The sequence below is a fragment of the Panthera tigris genome, chromosome B2, assembly GCF_018350195.1.
Source record: "Panthera tigris isolate Pti1 chromosome B2, P.tigris_Pti1_mat1.1, whole genome shotgun sequence".
NCBI lineage: Eukaryota > Metazoa > Chordata > Mammalia > Carnivora > Felidae > Panthera > Panthera tigris.
Window position 1 is genome coordinate 28,627,960 of NC_056664.1, and position 16,934 is coordinate 28,644,893.

At 41.6% G+C, this 16,934-nt stretch overlaps 1 protein-coding gene across 7 annotated transcripts in view; it reads right to left on the minus strand.

Annotated features, from left to right (window-relative positions):
* The window catches only part of DUSP22 (dual specificity phosphatase 22), a 63,859-nt gene extending 55,658 nt beyond the window's left edge, over positions 1–8,201 (minus strand). For 4 of the 7 annotated variants that reach the window (XM_007073177.3, XM_042985878.1, XM_042985875.1 and 1 more), the window contains exon 1: positions 7,204–7,527. In XM_007073177.3, coding sequence (XP_007073239.1) covers positions 7,204–7,224 — 21 coding nt within the window. In that variant the 5' untranslated portion in view covers positions 7,225–7,527. Of the gene's footprint in view, positions 1–7,045; positions 7,156–7,203; positions 7,528–8,127 lie in introns of those variants that run through there. The other 3 variants (XM_042985877.1, XM_042985876.1, XM_042985879.1) reach the window with 2 other exon arrangements.
* Between the last annotated feature and the right edge of the window lie 8,733 nt (positions 8,202–16,934).

Genomic DNA, 16,934 nt, shown 5'->3' on the forward strand with positions numbered 1-16,934 from the left:
ACAGGGGCGCCTGGGTGGTGCAGTCGGTTAAGCGTCCGACTTCAGCCAGGTCACGATCTCGCGGTCCGTGAGTTCGAGCCCCGCGTCAGGCTCTGGGCTGATGGCTCGGAGCCTGGAGCCTGTTTCCGATTCTGTGTCTCCCTCTCTCTCTGCCCCTCCCCCGTTCATGCTCTGTCTCTCTCTGTCCCAAAAATAAATAAAAAACGTTGAAAAAAAAAAAACTTTAAATTTCAGTTAACATACAGCATAATATTAGTTTCAGGTGTAGAATTTAGTGATTCATCACTTATATACAACTCCTGGTGCTCATCACAATAAGTGCTCTCCTTAATATCCATCACCTGTTTAACCCATCCCCCTGCCCACCTCCTTTCCAGCAATCCTCAGTTTGTTCACTAGAGTTAAGAGTCCGTTTGCTGGTCTGCCTCCTTTCCCACCCCCCTCCATGTTCATCTGTTTTGTTTCTTAAATTCCACATATGCAAAGAGGTGACAGAGCTATTTCAGTCAACTTTTAACTCCATTTTCAAGACCAGGAGAGTAAACTAGTGTTTCAAGGGCTGTAAATAGAAAGTGAATAGCTCTGGGGCGCCTGGGTGGCTCAGTCGGTTGAGCGCCGACTTCGGCTCAAGTCACGATCTCGCGGTCCGTGAGTTCGAGCCCCGCATCGGGCCCCTGTGCTGACAGCTCAGAGCCCGGAGCCTGTTTCAGATTCTGTGTCTCCCTCTCTCTGACCCTCCCCCATTCATGCTCTGTCTCTCTCTGTCTCAAAAATAAATAAACGTTAAATTAAAAAAAAATTTTAAAAAAGAAAAAAAAGAAGAAAGTGAATAGCTCAATCCCAGTTTCTTTAGTTTCTTCCATATAGAATTACACAACAAGATAAAGGAAGGCTACACGACTGGCCATTGGCAGAAAGAGAAATTACAGTTTTGTTTTCAAGAAAAATAAAAACCCCATGAATATTTAAACTTTTACTCCAGTCAGCTTCGTAATTCAAACTTGAAACTCAAAACATTTGACCCATCCACTTGTTGCTGGTAATCCTTAAGTACAGAGAAAGAGAAAAATGAAATACAATCATTTTCCAGCATAAAGATGACTTGTAGAGGAGATCATGGAGGAGCAGAATGTTCATCTGGGACAAAGTGGCTGATCAATCAGTCAATTCATGAAGTCTGAGCTCAAGCCAGAAGCAAGAACGCAAAGCACATGAAAATCATTACCACCTGGAAGGAAAGAAAAGCATAGACCAAGGAAAGAAGTGTGTATATGCATTTGGGAATGTTCTATGACTCTAAAATAAGAACCAGATTGGTCCTAATCATTTTTGGGCCTTCTGGAAAATAATTGTTGTTTCCCTCTGCTGAGAATGGTCTTCCTCCATTGTTCACCTGGGTGGCTCCTTGTCATTTAGATACTCCATGAGATGACAGTTCCTGAGATGGTCAGCTTTCCTGACCACTAAACTCCCTGACACCCTTCATCACACCACTCTGTTATTTTCTTCATCTTATTTATCAGAACTTAAAATTATTTTATTATTTGCTTGCTTTTTTGATTGACCTTGAAGGAGGTCTCTATTGTGTTCCCTACTCTGTCTCAAAAGCCTGCCACAGAGTCTGGCACATGAAGAGATAATAAAAGGTGATGGAGCATAGCATGAACTGCAAGAGAAGATGCTCTCTGGCACTACACTAGTCAAAAAAGATTCTTGTTTTCTGATAAAAGACTGTATGCAAATAGAAAATGAAGGCAGACTCTTGAAGAAATACTTTGAGACCATGCTAAATATTTTCCATGGTTAATGGATCCTCTTCATCAATATTGTTCACACCCACACTATACTAACACTGGCCATACAGAAATACATAAAACCAAATCCTTAGCCACAAAAAAAGCACTTATGAACAAAAGAATTCTACTTCTAAGGAAGTAAATATTTTGAGTTTATTTTTTAAACATTTCTCTTAGTGTTTCAGGATGCCATGGAGTCTAAGAACATCACCCAAACAGATTTAAGAGATAAAATTCCCGATCAGGCAGCAGTACAAGGTTGTGGGGGGTAGGAGAATCTTAATTCTTCCCAAGTCAGAAATTTCTGGGTTTCAAAGAATCTGGTGGATTCTCAGAAGGGTTAAATTTCACACACTTTCTTAATGCCATTTGGCCATGGACTTAACCAGTTTGCATTTACAAAAGGAAGAAACTGAGAATACTCTCGTATGCACTTAGAACATTGCCTTAAGCATCTTTCCTTCAATACAAAATAAAAATATAATGTTGAAAAGAAAAAATATCCAGAAGGTAGTACAGAGGACCAAAGACAGAGATTACCAGCATAGAGCAGTTTTTATCTGTACAGCTGTGTACATGGTATATTCACCTCCTGCAGAAGTACTCCTCTTGTAAGCTGCCTGGGGCCAGGTGGCAGGGTCTTCTTGTCTTTGACAAGAAGCCCAGTACAGGCTCTAGCACAGTGCTTTGACAATAGCAGGTGTTCAATAATATAATATGATAAACAGGGGGATGAACAGATGAATAAATTATGAAGGTGGCCAAGTCAGGTGCTGTCACATGGAAACAGTGGCATTCATAGCACAAGGATGTCTAACCTTCCAGCCCCTTACTATACAAAAACAGAGCTTCTCAACTTTTAAGGCCCTATTACACCTTTTGATAACAATCTAGTCCTAAGTCACACACACCTTCTCCTCTGAGTGGAGAAGCCTAGGCCAGTGGCTCTCAATGGGGGATGATTTTGCCCTCCAGGAGACACCTGGAAATACCTGAAGACATTTTTGGTTGTCACAATGGGGGAAGGGGGCAACTGGCACCAAGTGGGTAGAGGCCTGGAATGTTGGTAAACCTCCTACAATGCATAGGACAGCCCCCACAACAAAAATTGATCCTGTCCAAAATGTTAATAGTGTAGAAGTTGAGGAACCCTGCCATATGCTTAAGGAGGCATATTCATGTCTTTGATCTTTTCCCCTTGAACTAAACTCCTTTCTCAACTATATTCCCTTATCCTCCTAAGCAGAACACAGCTATCCTAAACCAATGTTATCACTATAACAATTAATGGGACAAATCTAAGAACACTGATAGCAGTGCATATTTGTACTTTACAGTTTGCAGGAATGTCTTCTAATAAATTCTCATTTGCTTCTCTCAAGAATCTTGGTAGTATCTGGAGGAGGTATCATCATATTTGTTTTAGAGCAAAGAAAACTAGATAAGCTAACCACCGTCTCTATGAATTGAAGGAGGTAAAAAAATTGAAGCTCAGAAACAGTAAGTGACTTGTTCAAGATCACACTCATGAAGCAGCAGAGTGGTAGAGATACCCCAAATCAGGCTTTGTGATAGCCCTACCCCTCTGTCTTTTACCACGGTGGTGGCCCAATGGAAATACAATGTGAGCCACACATGTTATTTAAAATTTTCTAGTAGTCACATAAAATGTAAAAAGCAGCAGATGAAATCAATTTTAAAAATATATTTTACTTAACTGAAATATATTCAGAATATATTCAGAATATATATTCATAATATTTATAATACACAACATACAAACTTATTTCTGTAACTAATATGTAAAATTATTCATAGAATGGTTTACAATTTTTGTACTGTCTGGTGTGTATTTTAAACTTAAATCACATCTCATTTGCAGTTAGCCACATTTTATTTTTTAAAATCTTTTAAAAATATATTTATCTATTTATTTTGAGAGAGAGAGAGAGAGAGAGAGAGAAAGAGAGAGTGCATGCATGCAAGCTGGAGGAGGGACAGAGAAAGAGGGAGACAGAGGATCCAAGCAGGCTCTGTGCTGAGAGCAAAGCAAAAGAAAACTTAGGAACTAAACAATGTAGATTTTCTTACGACTGCTCCAAGAATAGCAGTTTTTACTTATATTCCATGTCCTCATGGAAGATGTTCTCATCAATACTTTCCTGTCTCTTGTGTGGTAAACATCATGTCTCAGTTAGGTGGACAGAGCATATAACACAGGCAATTTAAGGGAATGAGGCTTCTGTGTTCTGGCCAGTTAAAGATGTGAGGATGTAGAGAAAGAGAACACAGCATTTGTGATCTATTAGTTTTGAGCCTCATGTCATGTGCCTCTAGCATAAAAAGTCTAACCCTGACTATAACCCCGGGAGGTCTGTCTTTTCCTCTTTGTGGGAAATGGACCATCAGAGAGATTAAGTAACATGACTAAATTCCTAATGCTAGGTTTGGAACCTAGTTTCCATTGATTGTGAAGGTAGTTAGTGGAGGTCTTTTCTTTGTGCTAGGATGGCAGTTTATCCCGAGTGAATTCTAAAGACTCTGAAAAATAACTTGATAAAGCTCCCCAGAGCTCCAAATTAATTGCAAAATAGGAAAAGCCATCTTTTCTTTTCCTTCATGTTTGAGATTCATAAAAGGAGGAGAGAAAGGCAGGCAACTAAAACAATTCCCAAACAGATTCTCTGAATTGGCCAAAACTGTAATCACTAATAAGTTTATGATGTGTCAGGCCCTATTTCGAGACTTTACCATACAGAGCAACTCATCTGATCTTCACCATAACCCCATGAAGTGCTATTGTTTTCATCCCTGTTTTATAGATGAGGTGCACAGAGGATAAATCACCTACTCAAAATCACCCAGCTGGTAAGTGGAAGAGCCTGGACTCAAAGACAGGTGTCTGGCTCATAGCTACAATGCAGAGTGCCTCACTAAGATGCTAAAGATCAATCTAGTAAATATCTATAGTGAGATTAGAGTTAAACTAAATAGGCTATTGCATGAAAATGTCATGTTTCTGTAGAGTCTTTGAAAATTCCCAGTTGATGCAAAGCTCTTTCAAGGGTCTGAACCTCCTACGCTTTTGGGTGAGGACCTATAATGGAAACTCCTATACTGTCTTATTAATTTTAAGTACTATAATGTCCCACTACAAACAAAAATCTAGTCTCTCTGAGCAGCATGTCAGAGAAATCCACTCTAAATGCTTCTCCAAGTGCATGTTTTTATCTCGGTCAACCTGAATTACTCACCTAAACATGGGATAAAGAAAGCACTACCATTATAGGTAGGATGTGAGGACCCTCTGGTTCTGACACCTTAACCCCTGACTGACTGCCAGGGTTGGTTTACTTCATTCAGAACCCAGCGGCCCAAGCTGATTGCCCCTTTTTTCCCCACTGCTCTGTGTCCTCCAAAAGCATCCTGCCTTGTGGAAATCAAGCTGTCCATGGATTTCATAGGAAACTCACTTGTGACAATGGAGGCAAACACCTCCGTTGGTTCAATTGCTAGTCTATACCAAAGGTTCTATGAAAAACCTTTGTGTCATTTACCACTATACTCTCCCTCTGCCCTTACAACTAGCACAGCACAGCACGTTAGATATAATGGCTCTGTTTACAATACAAGATGGTTAAGATAATAACAAGAAATGTATTACTTCTTCAAAAGATAAAAATCATGACTATGACTGTTTTTGCTGAAAAGCCTTAAATTAATTTTGAACATTCAGGCAATCATTGGTATTATGTTCTTTGACTTATAATATTAAAATACTACAAATTAAATGCTGAAAAAGGTGGAGAGTGAAGAAGTCAAGTGGAAAAAAAGTAGAAAGAACTAAAGGAAAGCTAAGGTATGACTACAACTAGTGGGAAGGCAAAAAGAGACCACAAATTTATGGAAGCACCTTTATTGTTGTTTTCATTTAACAAGCAGAAGGCTCATGGTGCTGATGGATTTCAGTGCTAATGGGGACATAATGCAAGTATTTACCCAAGAGAGAAATAGTCTGTTTCTAATCTTGATCACTGCCCCCCTCCCCCAACACACACACACACACACACACACACACACACATACACATACGTACACACAAGGAATACAATTCTGGTTGCCAAAAGCCTCAGATATGCAGGCCTAAATCATACAGTAGTTCTTCCATAAACTCTGTCTGCAGAACACAATAAACATGAAACAGGCAGGTGAAAAAAACTTAACTGGGTACACAGGATTATGCCTAACTGAACTCTTCTTCCCAACCTTGAGTTCTAATACTCCCCCATCCCACTTCACACTCTAGCTGAAAGAACCAAGCCACTGCTGACCGCAGTGCACAAAGAAAAAAAGAAAAGAAAGACAGCCACATTGTTATACCCACCAACTATGAAAGCTGAGTCTGTGTGGAGATGTAGGTGTGTGGAATACAATGGAGGCAGATCATTTAAAGGCCTATGAAGAGGTACTTATCTTTGGTGAGGACTTTTAAAAGTTTTCTAAGTCTCTCCTTGAAACCAGTCAGTACCAGATCACAAAATCCTTAACCTTGTGGGTGACATGAACCCCAGGCAACTCTCAACTACAGGGCTAAACCTGGTATCTTCCATTGTCAGGAAAAACACAACCTGAGAAGGGGGTTCTGGGGAAACTGGAGAGTAGAGGGTGGGGGGCAAAACAGAGACAAAAAGAAGAGACCAATATGGATTTTCTGTGAGGCAAAATCAGCACAAACAGCCAGTCAGACAGGTTGCCCTTGCTGCAGGAGCCATACAATCCAGGATAAACCAAATCTGAATCTGTTTTCTCAACAACTCCTTCCCCTGCCCGGTAACACCTCAGGACTTAGGTCTCTGTCAACTTCTTTGTCCACATGAAGAAAAAAAGAAGAAGAAGAAGAAGAAGAAGAATATGGGAGAAACAGGAATTAAATAGCTACTCTAGTTTACTAATAATGTGGGTGGTGATGCTTCAAGAGTCGACTCTGGGAGAGAAGGGGAAGGGAGAAAAAGAAACCACAACCCCTCTGAGCTCAGCTGAGGTCTCCGCGGAACAAGTGTCAACGCTTTTAAAGAGCACGGCTTGCTCTCAGTCGCAGAGCACACAGGATGGCAGGGTAGGTGCGGAAGACTGCTTACCCAGAAGCCCGCAGGAAGCTGGAGACGGGGGCACCTCAAAAACAAAAACATCGCGAGCACCACTACAGGCGCGCCGCCCCGCCCTCCCGCTCCCACCAGGGGAAAGCGCACCAGGTGTCAAAGTCGCTGTGGAACGGAACCTGGCCAGACAGGTCGGAGCGAGAGCAGGGCACTCGTCGAAGGCTCTCTCCTTGCCCAGCAAACACCAGCCTCGGGGAAGGCTGAAAAGTGTAAGCAAAACCAGAAGAAATGAAAGAAAGACACGTTACCTTGTTCATCCCATTCCCCATGGTGGCTGAATGCGAACTCTAGCACCCTTGGTAATGAGGTCGCAGGCTCAATAAAGGCATATTACAACACGAGGAGGAGGGAGCAGGTGGGGCGGGCGGGGGAGGAGGCCCTGGGGAAGAAGAATTTCGTGCTCGCAGTATAAACAACAATAATAATAATCAGGGACATCCAGGCCACTGGGTTTGCTCCAGGGAGCCGGCCTGGACTCTAAGGCTTTCCGCTCGTCCGACCCGGACTTCCCGGACGAGCAGAGCAGAGGCACTGGCGCCCTTGCCGGGAAATGGTCTTGCTTTGCCTGTGCACGCCCCGTGTGCGCCCCAGCGCCCCTCCCTGGCCGGACCGGCTCCCTGGGACTTGTAGTCTGGCTCCCGGCAGCTGCAACCGCTCGCCCCGCCCCGCGCGGCCCACAGCTCCTTGGCGGCGGGAGCCGAAACCCAAAGCGCACGCGCAGCGCAAGCCTCGGGGACTGCTGGGGCGCGCGTTCCGGGAGGTAGACTGAAGGGCGGGGGCGGGGGCGGGGGCGGGGTCTGGTGGTCGCGCAGGCACCGCCTCTACCCGGCCGCAGCGCGTCTCTAGGCCAGGTCCCCCGAGATCGGGGTCACCAAAACTCCCGCAGACCTTTTCCCCTGGGGCGACTCGGGGGGCCTGTTACCAGTAGTCACCACCCTGCCTCGATTCCCTCGGTGAATCAGGTGCTAACCTTGGTCTTCGCGGCTCCCCTGCCTGGGTTTTCTGAGTGCGACAGATTTAGGCCCGGGTTGGGGGATTCCTATGGCCCTGCCCCACCCACGGAGACCGAGAAGGCTCACCCGGTGGGAAAAGGTGGGCTCAATGACTCATCTCTGGGATGACTTAACCTCCCTACCCTGGGGGAGCAGATGGCGGGATCTCAGACCTCTTACCATGGCTTTGGACGACTAGTGTGTGCCCATCTTCAGATTGTAAACTGTAGTAGGTGCATAGTTGTGTTAATATAATTGCTTCTGGAAAGCCCCTGTCCTTGCTATGCAACGTAGTAATGTCTGCATTATGATTCTGTCTAGAGTGGAACACTTTCTAAGCTGTGGCAGAATTGTTTTGAGAATTCTGTCACCCCCTACTAAACTCTTAATTTTCTTCCCTGGGGATGAAATCCTTGAGGTAGAGGTTTCTCAGTTTTATTTGTATATCTTCAGCAATGCTCTGCACACAATATGAGCTTAAATGTTTGTTAAATGAGCATGTGCATCAATCTAATATGGCCAGGCTCACCCCTGATGACCTCATTTCAGCTGCTCCTTCTTGCTCACAAAGTTACAGCCACACTGGCTTTCTGTGTGCTTCTTGAACTTGCCAGGCTGAACCTTGCACTCTATATGGACTGTGCCCCCTACACAGACCTAGCTCTTTGCAAAGCTGGCTCTGGTCTCAGCCTAAATGTCACCTTCTCAAAGAGGCTTTTCCTGACCACCCAATCTAAAGTAGATCTTTCAAGTCACTGTCATATTACCTTGTATTATTTTCTTCACAGCACTTAACATAATTGGACATTATCATATTTGTTTTCTTACATTTTATCTGTCTCACTAGAAAGCAGCTTCCAGATGAAAAGGACTTGGTGTCATTCATTACTATAGTCATGTGGCCTGAGACAATACCTGGCAAGAAATTGGGATTCCATAGATATTTGCTGAATAAATTAATGAATTCTAGGGGACTGAGAAGACAGCCGTTATATTCTGAGGGATGCTGATACTTTGAAAAGAACTTCCAGATTCCATCTGAGCCACTTCTCTCCTTATATTCCATATCTTCTGGGCAATAGCAGGGACCAGAACCCCACATGTAGGAAACCCCCACTCAGTGTACACCCAAACTGGCTCCCATAGGTTGGATAGAACCCAGATCAGGCATCATCCTTCCTAACCCTTGCTTCTGGAGTTTTCCTTCTCTACCACCTTCCAGTCCACCTCTCCTCTCCACCTTCCAGTCACTTGGAAGTCACTCCTATCCCTCTGCTCCTCACAATCGCTATTTTTACTGACTTCCTGCTCATCAATAACAAAGCATGGTTAACGGACTGCCTGGGGAATCCCAAGAACAACCTTTGTTCCTAAATCTCAGAGTGATCTTGGGCAAGATAATCAACTTTTCTGAACCATTTTATTTCTCCTTAAAATGAGAGCATTTGACTGAATTTTTGAAGATACTATCTAGCAATAAATGAACTACTGCTTTTTCCCTCTACTGATGTTGTTCCGGGAGTCAGATGAACTTTGAAGAACACAACAAGTTCATAAGTTAGTATTTTCCCATAAATGGCAGATCCATACCCAGTTCTTCTTCTATAATCTATTTGGAATATTTCCTTTCTCTTATTCATTTCTTACAACCTCTCCTAGGCTCAGAACCTGCAATGATTATCTCCTAACAGTCAAAAAGGGTGCACTGCCCTGCATTCAGTGTGGCCCCACAAGATCCACATGCCCAGAACTCATTTCACAATTGCAAGTTTTTATTTTTGGTTAAATGAGAAAAGAGGAGACCATTAACATCAGAAATCAGAAGAATCAGATTTTTAAAATATATTCTTGTGCGTTTGTGAGCGGGGAGGGGAGACTATCTGCCTGCACTCCCCCATCCTACCATAGAACCTAACCCTACTTTTCTTCATCAGCACACAATAATTAACAGTTTGTCATATCTTGCAAGTTTGGGGCTAAAGAAATGGAAAAGGGAAAGTCTTATCCAATTTGGCCACACATCCTGGTTTTCTCTCTTTTCATTTTCATAGCAACACTTCAGAGATTTTCAGATTCAGTTTTCATGCTTAACAGGTGACCTTCCCATTTCCAAGTGCCTTCCTGTCTTCTTTTATTCTTTATAGTTCCTGATTATAGAAAGAAGGGAAGATAGAAGACTCCTAGATGAAGCTGGCAAGTTTCACATCTAAAGTAGAAACTATTCATTTACATTCTCTCTCATAAAATTTTTAAGTCATCATAAGCCTAGAGGAATTTCATTCCAAGTAAGATTTTTACTTCCACTTTCCTTCTTGCCATTTTCCTGTCTCTCAACACAATCAAAACCACAAATTTTGGTAATGACTCCAAATAAGTAAAGCCTTCACATGTGCACAAGAGAGGAGTAGTCTATTAAGCTGAGTCTGTACACATGTGGTGAAGGACAACCAGTTAATGGTGTTATTTAGTGAGTAATAACTGAACATTAAGGTAGTAGTATGCAAAAGCCCACAAGCAGAAGCTCAATCATTATAGTCAACCAAATCATTAGGAGTGTTACTGATATTTTCAGAGAATTGAGATAAACCTCTGCCCAAGTGAAAAGGAATTATGTAATCTTCCTTGGTCTTCCTTGGTCCAGACTTTCTCAACCTCAGCACTGCTGATATTTGGGGTTGGATTTTTTTTTTTTTTTTTTTTTTTTTTTTTTTTGCTTTTGGGGCTATCCTGTGCATTGTAGGCTATTTAGGAATACCGCTGGTCTCTATTACTATATGTCAGTAGCATTCCCTCAGTTGTGACAATGAGAAATATCTCTAGTCCTTGGAGAGCAAAAGGCACTTTCTGCCATTATCATCTGAATGATGGGGCCACAAGGCCCCACAGATCTTTTAGAGATGAAATCTCTTTCTGTCACTCTTCCTCTCTCTCTTTCTCTCACTTTATAACAAGTTAAATCTATACTATTAGATAATGTTAATCCTCCACAGAATTCTTAGGCTATGCTGTAAAACAAGAACAATCTAAGAACAAGAAGTTGAGATGAAGAACTAATATAACCAAAGCATTACTGAAAGTAAAAGCAAGCTAAGAAATTGTGGAGAGAAGAAAGTTGGAGCCTAGGACTACTAAGCAAGAGCACAAAACATTTTCTTTGTTTCTCCAAAACCGTCCAGAAAGAGGGTACCCAGTTGACTGTTTGGGGTCAACCTCATCCTGACCATAAGGATAGGCTCCTCAATGACTTCAACCTTTAAAAGGCCACCAATTTCCAGCCCTCCAAGTAGTCTTCTGATTGTGAACTTGGCGTCCTCCTTCCCCTTATGAGGTTCAGAGAGACCAGACCTCAGAGCACAAGCATTTGGTGAGATCAGGGAAGAACAGAGGAATGGGCGTGCAGGTAGGTAAGCAGGGCAGAGAGATGGGGTTGGAGAATATGGGAGGAGGCCAGTGGAGAGATGCTATCAGACATAGTTGGGAGCCAATAAAATCTGCTACATGTAGAGTTCTTGGGAGGGGTGGCAGAGGTAAGGCCAGTGTTGGAGGAATGGGGTTATCAAGGAGTTTATAGAGTGGACTATCAGGCAAAGGAGGAAATAAGAGCCCTGCTTCCTAAAAATCAAGTAGAAGGTGACACTATTGTCAGCTTACAAGTCATAACATGGATGCATGTGTATTGTGAGTACACCTAACTTCCAAAATTCTAAGCTTCATGAGGGCAGGGACTTGTTGTCATCAATCTTTGTATCTAGTACCTATAATAGCTCCTAGTATGTGGGGAAACTGTCAGATTTTTTTTAACTAAAGAGAGAAAACAGCTGGGACGTTTTTGCATTTGTCATGTGAGGCTCAAGAATAATTCATTCTTTTATATGCTAGATACTCTATCAATACCTCATCTACCTGTTTTTCCTTTTTTAGAATAGTTTCCATGTGGCATAGCTCTTTGTACTCTGTACTCTTGTACTCTGTTGCTTGAGTTGCAGCCATAGCTGTAGTTGGTGGAGCCCAGTACTTTCTGTAGTTTTGCCCTTGATATCATGTTGTTCTTTGAGCTTTGGTTAAGAAACCATTCCTGGTTTATGAATATCCATCTTTCAGGTTGGCTATGGTTATTTTCCTTGTGTGCAATTGACCTATGTTCTTCCCTATATCTGCCAAGAAAGGTCTATCTGAGACAACAAACAGGTTCTTTAAAATCTTCCATGGTCTAGGGGATCCTGGGTGTCTCAGTCAGTTAATCCAACTCTTGATTTCAGCTAAGGCCATGGCCTCACGGTTCATAAGATTAAGCCCCGCATATCAGGCTCTGTGCTAACAACATGAAGCTTACTTGGGATTCTCTCTCTCCCTCTCTCTGTGCCTCTTTCTCTCTCAAAATAAATAAACATTAAAAAAATAATTTGCATGATTTAAAAAAGAAAGCTTTTTCATGGTTGATGATCCAAGCCCAAAGCTACTAAAATCTGAACTACTAATGTCTTTTTAGATTCACTAGAATATTCATCTTCTTAATTTGCCTGACAGTACTGGTCTAAAATATAGCTTGGGCCTTGCTTTCTTACCCTAACTCACCTGGGCATGAAGAGATACACCAGGAGCTCTGATCAGTTACCTTCTATGTAGTACTATGTTAATGGATTCTAAATCTTCATAAAACCTGATTCAAAGTGACCACATACCCTTATATCTAGTGGGGAGTGGGATGGTCCCTAAATGTCGCTGGTCAGAGTTCCCATCTGTCCACATTTATGACACCTGCATGGGCAGCCACCCTCTTAAAGGCACACTTCTGCTTCTTAATATGCCTGCAGGGCCCTAGGGCAGCCCAGAAGTGAAGATATAAAGGAAGATGGCAAGGGAAGCCCCAGCTCTGAGGAATGATTGGGCAAGAGCAGCCCTCCTTAGCAAACATAACATCCATCTGCTAAATGTTCCTTTAGAGTTTTTCTCCAGTGAAAAGCTGTGTGTTGGTAAGTTTTGTTTGTTTTTTACCCTTTTGTGTGAAACAGAAATTGAACTATATCTGAAGATACTTAAAATGTCTGGGTAGGGGGCTGGAGAGAGGAGGGGGTTTCCTCAGAGAATGGAATGTCCCAAAAGAAATTTCACTTATCATGAGAGGGGAAGTCCATTTCATATGACACAATGGTGTCATTATTTAACACTCTATTGGATTTTACATTAGATAACATTGATCATTATTTTGATTAGTCATTCATCATTAAAACCCTATGAATTATGAGAAAACCGTCATACATAAAGAGCTGCTCAGGCTAGACTACAGACCAGGATTATCTTCTTTCTTATCCACACCAAAGTGAGGATGTTTTCTCACTGAAAACCTGTTCTCCAGGAGACTACCTTCCTCTTCACCACCCAAACTACCCCCAACCCCCAGCCAAGAAGATCTCACCTAGAGCCACATTGTGTTATTCAAAGACCATTACTTTTCAAGTGCTGGTCACACCTGTGTGCCTTTTCTATGCAGAGTTTCAACTTCAGATCTGTGCAAATGACTAACACAAGAACCACAGCTGCAGAGAGGTTCAAGCTGTCATAGCATGGGGAACATTCAGTTCAGAGGAAGTTAAGGTATATTTCTCTTTGACTACTCATACATCCAGTAACCCCTAAAAAGGGCAAGAAAGTCAAAGGCAAAGCGACCCCTGCTTCACTGATACACAACTTGCATACTGTACATACTAGAACAATGTCACAATCTGAAAACATTTATATTTGGCTTTATAATGACATCAGTTCATTCCCTATTCTGCTCCAAAATATAGGGAAGTACTTATTTTACCTCTCTTGTAATTAAAGGGTCCGTGATGGTGCTTTTTCCCTATTAAAGGCATAGTTCATCTCGAAGGTGATATGAAATCGGTCTCTACTTTGTGACTTTTAAATGGCAGTTCCTCTTTCTGCTTCGTAAGGTTTTTGTGGGCAGCCCAACAGGTGGACAAATACAGTGATGGGTAGAAAGATAGCTAGATAACTGATATATAAGACAGTGTGATATGTGGGTATTTTCTTTGTTTAATATGAAATTTATTGTCAAATTGGTTTGCATACAACACCCAGTGCTCATCCCAACAGGTGCCCTCCTCCATGCCCATCACCCACTTTCCCCTCCCTCCCACCTCCCCCATCAACCCTCAGTTTATTCTCAGTTTTTAAGAGTCTCTTATGGTTTGGCTCCCTCCCTCTCTGTAACTTTTTTTTCCCCCTTCGCCTCCACCATGGTCTTCTGTTAAGTTTCTCAAGATTCACAGAAGAGTGAAAACATATGGTATCTGTCTTTCTCTGTATGACCTATTTCACTTAGCATAACACTTTCCAGTTCCATCTGTGTTGCTACAAAAGGCCATATTTCATTCTTTCTCATTGCCAAGTAGTATTCCATTGTGTAAATAAACCACAATTTCTTTCTCCATTCATCAGTTGATGGACATTTAGGCTCTTTCCATAATTTGGCTATTGTTGAAAGTGCTGCTATAAACATTGGGGTAAAAGTGCCCCTATGCATCAGCACTCCTGTATTCCTTGGGTAAATTCCTAGCAGTGCTATTGCTGGGTCATAGGGTAGATTTTTTTAATTTTTTGAGGAACCTCCACACTGTTTTCCAGAGCAGCTGCACCAGTGCATTCCCACAAACAGTGCAAGAAGGTTCTGATTTCTCCACATCCTCTCCAGCATCCATAGTCTCCTAATTTGTTAATTTTAGCCACTCTAACTGGCATGAGGCTATATCTCAGTGTGGTGTTGATTTGTATTTCCCTGGTGAGGAGTGACATTGAGCATCTTTTCATGTGCCTGTTGGCCATCTAGATGTCTTCTTTAGAGAAGTGTCTATTCATGTCTCCTTCCCACTTCTTCACTGGATTATTTGTTTTTCAGGAGTGGAGTTTGGTGAGTTCTTTATAGATTTTGGATACTAGCCCTTTGTCCGATATGTCATTTGCAAATATCTTTTCCCATTCCATCAGTTGCCTTTTAGTTTTGTTGATTGTCTCCTTTGCAGTGCAGAAGCTTTTTATCTTCATGATGTCCCAATAGTTCATTTTTGCTTTTAATTCCCTTGCCTTTGGAAATGTGTCAAGTAAGAAATTGCTGTGGCTGAGGTCAGAGAGGTTTTTTTCCTGCTTTCTCCTCTAGGGTTTTGATGGTTTCCTGTCTCACATTCAGGTCCTTTATCCATTTTGAGTTTACTTTTGTGAATGGTGTAAGAAAGTGGTCTAGTTCCATTCTTCTGCATGTTGCTGTTCAGTTCTCCCAGCACCATTTGTTAAAGAGACTGTCTTTTTTCCATTGGATACTCTTCCCTGCTTTGTCAAAGATTAGTTGGCCATACTTTTGTGGGTCCAATTCTGGAGTGTCTATTCTATTCCATTGGTCTATGTGTCTGTTTTTGTGCCAATACCATGCTGTCTTGATGATTACAGCTTTGTAGTAGAGGCTAACGTCTGGGATTGTGATGCCTCCTGCTTTGGTTTTCTTCAATATTGCTTTGGCTATTCGGGGTCTTTTCTGGTTCCATACAAATTTTAGGATTGCTTGTTCTAGCTTCGAGAAGAATGCTGGTGCAATTTTGATTGGGATTGCATTGAATGTGTAGATTGCCTAAGCACCCACACCCTTCCAAAACTCAAACAGGAAGAAATAGAAAATTTGAACAGACCCATAACCAGTGAAGAAATTGAATCAGTTATCAAAAATCTCCCAACAAATAAGAGTCCAGGAACAGATGGCTTCCCTGGGGAATTCTACCAGATATTTAAAGCAGAGATAATACCTATCTTTTTCAAGCTGTTCCAAAAAATAGAAAGGAAAGGAAAACTTCCAGACCCATTCTGTGAAGCCAACATTACTTTGATTCCCAAACCAGACAGAGACTCAGAAAAAAAGAAAACTACAGGCCAATAACCCTGATGAATATGGATGCAAAAATTCTCACCAAGATATTAGCAAAGCGAATTCAACAGCATATAAAAAGAATTATTCACCATGATCAAGTGGGATTCATTCCTGGACTGCAGGGCTGGTTCAATATTTGCAAATCAATCAACGTGATACATCACATTAATAAAAGATAAGATCCATATGATCCTGTCAATCCATGCAGAAAAAGCATTTGACAAAATTCAACATCCTTTCTTAATTAAAACCCTCAAGAAAGTTGGGATGGAAGTAACATACTTAAACATCATAACACCATTTATGAAAAGCCCACGGCTAATATCATCCTCAATGGGGAAAAACTGAGAGCTTTCCCCCTGAGATCAGTAACACGACAGGATGTCCACTCTCACCGATGTTGTTTAACATAGTGTTGGAAGTGCTAGCATCAGCATTCAGACAACAAAAGGAAATCAAAGGCATCCAAATTGGCAAAGATGAAGTCAAGCTTTCACTTTTTGCAGATGACATGATACTATACATGGAAACCCGACAGACTCCACCAAAAGTCTGCTAGTACTGATACATGAATTCAGCAAAGTCTCAGGATACAAAATCGATGTACAGAAATCAGTTGCATTCTTATACGCTAATAATGAAGCAACAGAAAGGCAAATAAAGAAACTGATCCCATTCACAATTGCACCAAGAATCATGAAATACCTAGGAATAAACCTAACCAAAGATGTAAAAGATCTGTATGCTGAAACTATAGAAAGCTTATGAAGGAAATTGAAGAAGATACAAAGAAATGGAAAAACATTCCATGCTCATGGATTGGAAGAATAAATATTGTTATGTGGATATTTTCAATACATCCTCACTGCAATAATTTTTAAGATATGGCCAATTTAAAATGAACTTTTGCTTTTAAAATCTGGTTTTGTTCAAGTCATAATAACCAAGCAAATGGGGAGGACGCTTTCCTCATTGTGGTTATTTTATTCAAACCATGGTATGAACACTCTTTTTGGATAAAAGTATGTTTGTGGGTTTTTCTTTTCTTGAGTAATAGCAACTCTAGAAC